Source organism: Osmerus mordax, chromosome 21 (assembly GCF_038355195.1).
Source record: "Osmerus mordax isolate fOsmMor3 chromosome 21, fOsmMor3.pri, whole genome shotgun sequence".
NCBI lineage: Eukaryota > Metazoa > Chordata > Actinopteri > Osmeriformes > Osmeridae > Osmerus > Osmerus mordax.
This window is the reverse complement of record NC_090070.1, coordinates 13,323,381-13,332,740: the sequence shown is the minus strand read 5'-3', so window position 1 is coordinate 13,332,740 and position 9,360 is coordinate 13,323,381. Positions and strand designations below refer to the sequence as shown.

Sequence of the window (9,360 nt, the reverse complement as noted above, 5' to 3'; positions counted from 1 at the left end):
TTTACATATATAAATATCTTGAATACTTTCTCAATTTTTTTTTACAATGTCTGAGGATTTCTGTTGCTCGGTGAGATGTGTCATTACTCCAGGTTTACAGACAAACCAAACCACCTTCTCTTCTGCTAATTTAAAAACAAACGTTTATAGAACCCTATGAGGCAGCTTCCGGCTTCATCTGACTATCAGATAAATCCGTTTGAAAAATAGAAGGACTGAGTCTGACATTGTTGTTGATATGTTGAACGTGTCTCGCGTGGAGCTTTGGGAATGTTAGAATAGTCCTGAGCAGTGCTTTCTCGCCTCTCCGTGTTAGTGTTGCTCCTCCGCCACTGTGTTAGTCCATGTCCACGTCCTCACCATCTGTCACCGGCGCCGCGGCACAGTTGGTGCTGGTCTCAGAGCAGTCGGAGCGGACCGGAGAGGAGCCGCCCGGGGGCTCGCCCTGGCAGCTGCTGGTGTCTGTCCTGTGTCTGAGTGGAGACCGGCTCGTCGCCGCTCGAGCTGGACTGGGTGGTTTGAACTGAGATGCTGGGAGCGGGGGGCAGGGGTATCCCCCGTGACACCCAACTTCCCCGGGGGCCCTCCCGTCTTCCCAGGCACCCCGTTGCCGACGTGATTGTTGCCATAGTGCTTGTCGTCGTGTGACTCTGCGTTAGGGTTCCCGAGGGCTGGGGGGGTGGGGGGGGCCGGGGGGGTGGGGGGGGAGGGCTGCCGCAGCTCAGAGACCCGACCTCGTTGCCAGGACGATCCTGTGGCGTGTTCCTCAGCGCGGTCTGGGGCACTAGGAAGCCCAGGGGTTGGGTGATGGGGTAAAGCAGGAAGTGACCCTTCCCTACCAGAGGTCGCTGATTGGTCAAGGGAGGGAAGTCCAGTTGCGGAGGTTTCCTCCGAGGAGTGGCGTCCGACAACAGACTCTCCACGCTGAAGGGGTTGCGTTTCTGGAGGCCTGAGGTCCGTACCCCGCCCGGCCCAGATCCCAGCATGCTGCCTGGGGACACCTGCTCCAGCAGCCCCCCCTGCGCTTCTTTGGTTGTGGTGATGGTGGTGGTGGTTGTGCAGCAGATCTAATCCGGGTCGGGTTTGGTCACAGCTGGGTTCGGTTTGGTGTCGTCCAGTGGACTGTTCAGAGTGGGTGCTCCCGTTACCGGTGGAGAGCGGCTGCTCGCTGTCAGTGAACTGGGACACGCCACTGTCGCTGTCGGAGCCGCCGGGCGTGTGGAACAGCTCGCCGGAGAGCAGCTTGTTCTGGGACTTCAGGAGTTTACGTTCCTGTTTGCGTTTCTTCTTCTCGGCCCGCTCGCGCTCGCGGCGTGCGATCTCCTCGGGGTCCATGGGCTCGCCGCTGCAGCTGGTGGGGTGGGAGTTGTGGGCCGGCCGGCCGGGACCCTTCTTAGTGTTCTCCTTCTTTCTCCATTTGGCACGACGGTTCTGGAACCACACCTGAACAGCCACAATGGAACGTGTCAAATGTCATTGTTTTCACCTTTGGAGATATTCCTTCATCACCAAAAAACACATTTAGTTTCATTAAACATTAGAGAGTAGAATGCAGTAAAGAAGAGCAAGGTATTGTAGAGCAGAGCAGAGCAGAGCAGGGTAGAGCAGAAGAGAGTAGAGTATAGTAGAGCAGAGCCGAGTAGAGCAGAGTAAAGTAGAGTAGAGTAGAGCAGAGTAGAGCAGAATAGAGTAGAGTATAGTAGAGCAGAGTTCAGTAGAGTATAGCAGAGTAGAGTACAGCAGAGTCGAGCAAAGTATAGCAGAGTATAGAAGAGTAGAGTAGAGCAAAGTACAGTAGAGTACAGTACAGCAGAGTAGAGCAGAGTACAGTACAGCAGAGTACAGCAAAGTATATTATAGTAGAGTAGAGCAAAGTACAGCAGACTACAGCAGAGTAGAGAAGAGTACAGCAGAGTACAGCAAAGTAGAGCAGAGTATAGAAGAGTAGAGTACAGTGGAGCAGAGTAGAGCAGAGTACAGTTGAGCAGAGTAGAGTACAGTAGAGTACAGTAGAGTACAGTAGAGTACAGTAGAATAGAGCAGATCCTTTCTTACATTTACATTTACATTTAGTCATTTAGCAGACGCTCTTATCCAGAGCGACTTACAGTAAGTACAGGGACATTCCCCCCCGAGGCAAGTAGGGTGAAGTGCCTTGCCCAAGGACACAACGTCATTTTGCAGGGCCGGGGAATCGAACCAGCAACCTTCTGATTACTAGCCCGATTCCCTAACCGCTCAGCCAGATGACTCCACTCCACCTTTCTTGCACTACTCCACGAAAGCCTCAGTGTAGTCCACATGCTAAAGAACCTCTAAAACAATAACTCACACACACCTCATAGAACAGACCCACACATTTCATATAGTACACACACACACACCTCATAGAACAGACCCACACATCTCATATAGTACACACACACACCTCATAGAACAGACCCACACATCTCATATAGTACACACACACACCTCATAGTAACAAAGGGCCCAGACTCCACCAGGAAGTATTGATTGTTGTTATTAGCTGATTGAGTGTCTCCTCTCCCTGGCTGGATCACTAACAACTGAGATCAGAGTCTGGGAGCTCACCAGGGTGGTACATAAACAAACAAGTCAAAGGTTACCTCAACCTACTCTCTCTCTCTCACTCTCTCTCCCTCTCTCCTCCCCCCCTCTCTCTCTCTCTCTCTCACTCTCTCTCCCTCTCCCCCCCCCCCCTCTCTCTCTCTCTCTCTCTCAATCTCTCTCTCTCTCTCCCTCTCCCCCCCCCCCTCTCTCTCTCTCTCTCTCCCTCTCTCTCTCCCTCTCTCTCTCCCTCTCTCCATGGCTTTCTCTCTCCTCACACTCTTTAATTACAACCTTAAAATTCAGCTAAATCCTAAACAAAACACACAGCAGCCCTGCCAATAACTACCCCCTCGACACACACACACTCTTCTTCCGGTCACCTGATCTGCCCTGTCCACGAGCTGGGCCGCCTGTCACAACCCTCCAGGCCACAGAAGCACAGATGCTGGGGGGGGGTTAATTGTCAATCGAGTCGACAACGTTAATAGGTAATTCTCAGCAATTACGTTTAATTCTACCGTGCCTAATTTGTCCATCCCTCTCCCTTCATACTTCTACCCAGTCCCCCCCTCCTCCTCTTACTCCTCGGGGCACGTCAAGCAACCCTCACCAACCCCCCTTCCTCTTCCAAGACCCCCGCCTTCACCCCCCTTCCTGCCTTTCTCCCCGAGCCGAGGAGAAACCCGTCCGTGTGCCGACACTCTACCGGGCCTCTCAGCGCGCAGGCGGCCGCGTGGTACAAGCTGATAACGCGTGGAACCGTGGCATGCAGAAGTGGGGTTGCGCGTGTGTGTCGCATAATGATGTTTGAGACGGCACACAAACACGTGCGCGACAATGCGTTCGTGCTCCTTATGAATTGTTAATGTCTGATATTGGCTGTATCTGTTCGCGCACGAACCCGGTGATAAAAGAGAGTTAAGCAGCTTGTGGGAATCGTAAGCCGAGGTTTAGGAATGAAATCCCCCATTAAGATATTAACACACTCAGAACATACACTCTCTCCATCTCTCTCTTTCTCCTTCGCCAACCGTATCTCTCTCTCCGTTTCCGTCTCTTTCTCACTCGCTCTCTCTCTCTTTCCATTTCTTTTTCTTTCTTTATCCGTCTCTCTCCATTTATCTCTTTCTCGACACTACAGAGAAATCTCTCTCCGTGTTACATGTTGACTCGAGCCAAAACAACCCACCGTTCATAGGCACCCGGAGTTGATTCTATGCCATATTAATTTAAATAAAAATTTAAAAAATAAAACAACAATGCAAACTTCACATAGCAGAACAGAGACACATATCTGTTTTGAAGTCTACTGCTTAAAAAAAAGAAAATGTTGTTTTGGGGGAGAATTTCTAGTTTTTTTGTTTGAGACTCTACAGTCCATATCCTGAATATTGCGAAAGCATCTTAAAATAACACGCAAACATGTCTTGACAGGATTTATGACGCTTTGCATGTAAATGGACAGCCTGGATTTTGAAGCTCGTTCTTTATCACCCAAAGCCACGGTCGGGGTCTCCCATCCGCGTGGACTCATCTGAAATAACGGGTCAAACCCTTCCCACGCCGGAGATGTCAAAGTTCATATGTTATCACATTCCCTGAACGAATCTGCCACGATAATCCAATAATAAAAATAACTATCTTGGTTTTAATTCAGTGGGCAGCAATAATCCATGTCCCTCACTCTGTGTGGTTGAGCTCATCACTCCTGTCCGTTTATAGAATGTGTACCTTGTAGTAATCATGTAGGCTAGCAGTTTAGGGTATTTACATTTTCTCTAAATATAAATTAACTTACGATGATGGTATTACGATGAGCAACAATAATTTGTTAATAATGTGATAATAATATTGTATTAGTCCTATATTATTGTTATTTTTTTATATTATGAATAGCCTATACAATTGCAACAATTGAAAAATATATTAATATTGGGGATAAGACTATTATTAAAATTATTATCATAATTAGCTATAGTATGCATACTATGTCTGTTAATTTTCTATAACATTTATATTTAATATGCTACTATATTATTATTGGAATTATTACACAGTCAAATGTATATTTGCCTTATGAGAACAACCGTTTTCTTCCGTTGCTACATGAAGCCTAAATATGTTGACTAAATCAAAAATAATGTCTAAAAAATTGAAACAAATGAAAATCTAATACACACGTTTTTCTAATCCCCACAATTCACTTCTAATAAATAACGAATATTTTTTTGACTCCCATTGTATTGTTCTCGTAAATACATATAATCTGTATAATATGTTTTGCCTCATATCTCTCAGGTTGCTCAGTAAATAGGCTTGTGTGTTTATTTACCAATTAATCAATAATCTGTCCCGAAGCATAATTCTCCTCGCACCGTATTGACGGCTCTGTAATTGACAAATAGTTGTCTGTACGGGATCTCCCCATGGACAAACAGAGCACAGCATGAGGCCTTGTCACCAGGACAACCAAACGAGGGGCAGTCAGATGAAATAACAAAATCAACGGATATATTTGTGGATTTCCTTGTGTTGTATAGCCTATCATAGCCTATAGTAATTGCTTAGCTATCTCCTATCTTAATATTTTCGCCAATAAACAGTAGGCTATAGCTATGCTGCATTTAGGAGATGAATGTATAACAGTTCACACGTCAGGTTCATGTTTGTTTGTTTGCATGTTATTGTTTACCTGAACCCTGGATTCCACGAGGTCCAGTCTGAGCGCGAGCGCCTCCCGCATGAACACGTCTGGGTAATGGCTCTCGTTAAAGGCCTTCTCCAGCTCCTCGAGCTGCCAGCCGGTGAAATTCGTCCTCGTGCGCCTCCGTTTACAACTGGGGCTATCCTTGTCATGGTCCCCTGAATCTAAACCCGTTATGGAGAGAGAGAGAGAGAGAGAGAAAGAGAGAAAGAGAGAGAGAGAGAGAGAGAGAGAGAGAGAGAGAGAGAGAGAGAGAGAGAGAACGTGTGTGTGTGTGTGTGTTTGTGTGTGTGTGAGAGAGGGAGAAAGAGAGAGAGAGAGAGAGAGAGAGAGAGAGAGAGAGAGAGAGAGAGAGAGAGAGAGAGAGAGAGAGAGAGAGAGAGAGAGAAAGAGAGGGCGAGAGAGAACGAAAGGTTATCAAAGACATGTGTTTCACTGGACAACGTAACAATACTAAAGACAGCACGAGCTCCGTTTGGCGTAAACAGATCATACCCAGAAAAATGCTGAGTGTGTTGTGTTTTTGTTTTTTTCTGTCTTTGGTTGGAGAGTTGAAATATTACTGGGGAATTTGAAGAGTTTATCCGTTCATTTCTGTATTTAGTGAGGAAATCTTAGAAGGACTATTTAATAGCTAGATTAGGCCTATAGGTTATATTTAAGTGTAATTTATTTAAAGCTATTTAAACGTGACTTTCATTGTAGTTCATTAGCCTAATTATTCAAACTGTAAGTAACAACAAAACATCTTTCAATAAAACAACCAGTTTATTAGACTTTTCTTTTACACATTTGACTACATAGTTTTTAGTGTTATTTTGTTTGTAATAGCCTATATCCTTTGGTCCATTAGCATATCCTACTTAGTTGTCACGCATTCTTGTAAAATTGTACCTTTTCCCCCCAATATTTAGAAAATTAAATTAAAAAGTAAGTTATTATTTACAATCCATTACAAAAGTGTGAAACCCCAGGGTGAATTGCAGGCAGCGTTTTAAAAATGTTGACCCTCAACTCGAAAGCACAACGGTAACGGCATGTAGCCTAATATTAACAATGTATTAATTTAGCAGACACAACAAGTCCTTACGAGATTAAAACCTAATATTACTGAAACCCACACTCGTTTTACTGTCCCCATCCTATCCTCCGTTAATCTCAGTTTCCTACCTGATAGTTTATACGGTTGTCCGTCTCCGTTCAACCCGCAACCGGACGACAAAAGCGGACTGGAGTTCACCGAGCAGGAGCCGTTGAGTAATCCGTCTATGGAGAAGGGCACGGCAGCCGCCGACTGCAGATGGTGCCCGGCTAGATCGTAGACGTGGTGGTGGTGGTGTCCGAGGTGGTAGGGGAAGCCCACCATGCCGCCTAGAGAGCCTCCGAACTGGGCTTGGGTGTGCTCTATTATCCGGCTGTCCATGCTCGCCGGAGCGGTGGCAGGGCCGAAGTGTGGATGTGGAGGACGGGAGTGTGGGTGAACATGCAGAGAGAGGAGGAGGATAGGAGAGAGGGATGAAGCGAAGATAGGAGGGGAGGAGGACGGATATGGCGAGACAGGGTGGCGTGGAGAAGCTGTGTAAAAGGCTATAGGGGCGGAAACAATCGCGCGCTGTCTTTTTACCTCTTTTACCGGCACCGACAGTAACCCTCCTATTCTCCTCTCGTGCTCTCCGCCTAATTAGGCTCGAGGGCTCGGGGAATTTGGGACCAATAAGAAACCTTAATCGTCCAGTGACGTCAGAGGCGCAGTTAGTGGAAAGAAGGAGTATTGAGAAGGGAGGGGAGTTGCAAAAAGGAGAAAAAATACGTTTGCTATATCCTTTGCTAATTGCAACTGACATGGGGCGCTATAAACAATATAACTCCTGTCATATTTGGAAGAGACAGAGAAGAAGGGGGGCGGGATTGATCGTATAGCCTAAGTGATTGATATCCAGTTAGCCTACAATCATGCCAAACATTAGTTTTCAAAAAGTCTCAGACGTCTGTGTATTTTTGTTAACAATAACTGAATTACAGAAAACTATATTTCTCTAATTTCCACTTTTCTCCCTCTCTCTCTTTTTCCCTATTTCTTTCTCTCTTTCTCTCTCTCTTTCTCCCTCTCCGTTTCTCTCTCCCCCATCTTTATTGGTTTCCTATGCCTATACTCTTTCTCTACCATCCTTCTCTGCCTCTCCCTCTCCTTCCTTCTCTCCCTCTCCTTCCTTCTCTCCCTCTCCATCCTTCTCTCCCTCTCCTTCCTTTTCTCCCTCTCCTTCCTTCTCTCCCTCTCCATCCTTCTCTCCCTCTCCCTCTCCCATCCTTCTCTCCCTCTTCTTCCTTCTCTCCATCTCCTTCCTTTTCTCCCTCTCCCTCTCCTTCCTTCTCTCCATCTCCTTCCTTTTCTCCCTCTCCCTCTCCTTCCTTTTCTCCCTCTCCCTCTCCTTCCTTCTCTCCCTCTCCCTCTCCTTCCTTCTCTCCCTCTCCTTCCTTCTCTCCCTCTCCCTCTCCTTCCTTCTCTCCCTCTCCTTCCTTCTCTCCCTCTCCCTCTCCTTCCTTCTCTCCCTCTCCTTCCTTCTCTCCCTCTCCTCTCCTTCCTACCCTCCCTCTCCCATCCTTCTCTTTTTCCTGTGAAAGTGATGTTTTGCAATTACTGAGGCATTGAGCGCCAAATAGACTGATCCAATAACCGCGCCTTCCCAGCCCCCCTCCCCGGATCCCAACCCCCCTCCCCGGAGCCGTCACATCGTATTTACAACTACAAGCCTTTCCTCATCTCGGCGCCACTTACCCCCCCCCCCCCCTCTCTCACACACACACACTGCACTAACAGTAGCTCAGACACACACACTGCACTAACAGCAGCTCAGACACACACACACACACACACACACACTGCACTAACAGCAGCTCAGACACACACACACACACAAACACTGCACTAATAGTAGCTCAGACACACACCTTTTAAAGGCGATTTGTTGGTAGCTGCTCCGTAACTTCCGCTTCATTATGTCGATCTCTCACCTGCGCAGTGTCTCACCTGCGCAGTCTTCAGCCCGGTCAGGCGGGCTGTTACACTGGAATCACACGGCACGCGCCACCCGTGACTAGAAGCTATACACTGCGCTAGGCGGGGAATTCAAAATAAGAACTCTCAAATGGCTCTCAAATTTTAAACTTTTGAAAATGGTAGATGAATACTATTTGTTTTTGTCTGTGGGATGAAGACCATATAGGTATGGTCTGTAAAAATATATCAGAACATTTATCAAGCATAGTAAATTCTTGACAATCAAATTTTTTTTCTTTTGTGGATGTTGCTCTTTGTTGAATGACATATTTAATGGTGGACTCCTAGTTAGAAGGGGACAGGGTTTTTGGTTAAAATATGTCTTTAGAGGGAGCGAGAATGACATTAGGAGAGGACAGAAATTGGATAGCCCCCCTGTCCTCGTGGATGTATATTTGCGCAAGGTAATGGGAGAAAGAGAGAGAGAAAGCGAGCGAGAGAGAGAGATTATGAATTGTAAACGGTGTCGAAGGGGCCAAATCTCGCCTCAGGCGATAACCGCTTCATTTTGTGTTAAATTTCTTGACAGAAAGCCACCCGCGTGCTCGTGAATACTGAATGGTAATCAGAACCTGGTCGTATGAGTACCTCTCTCGCTCTATCGCTCTCTTTCTCCCCCTCACTCTCTTGCTCCCTCTCTTTCTCCCCCTCTCTTTCCCCCTCACTCTCTCCCTTTCTCTTTTATTCACTCCATATATTTCTCCCTTTCTTGATTTTCTCTCCACCTTTCTCTCTTTCTCTTCTTCCCTCCATCTCTCTTTCAACAGTACTCTCCTCTCTCACACTTTTTCTCGATCCGGCCACCCCCGTCTCCCCCCCCCCCCCCCCCTCTCTCTCTCTCTCTCTCTCTCTGTCACCCCTCCATGACTGAAAATTAATTCCACTTTATTTATCCAATTTCTGGAGCTGACAGAATGTTAATTTCAGTTGAGATTTCTCGCCTCGGTCTCTCGCTGACCCCGTGGCACCAGGATTGGCGTGTTGTAATAACCTGAATCTTTCACCAGAAGCCCCGATAATTGTTACC

At 46.9% G+C, this 9,360-nt stretch overlaps 1 protein-coding gene across 1 annotated transcript; it reads right to left on the bottom strand.

Moving 5' to 3' along the window:
* Nucleotides 1-337: 337 nt before the first annotated feature.
* LOC136964998 (homeobox protein unc-4 homolog) lies at nucleotides 338-6,698 on the bottom strand. The gene is given in 5 exon segments (XM_067258973.1): nucleotides 338-531; nucleotides 650-1,010; nucleotides 1,012-1,443; nucleotides 5,264-5,439; nucleotides 6,446-6,698. Coding segments are annotated over 5 exon segments (1,416 nt in total).
* Nucleotides 6,699-9,360: the final 2,662 nt, after the last annotated feature.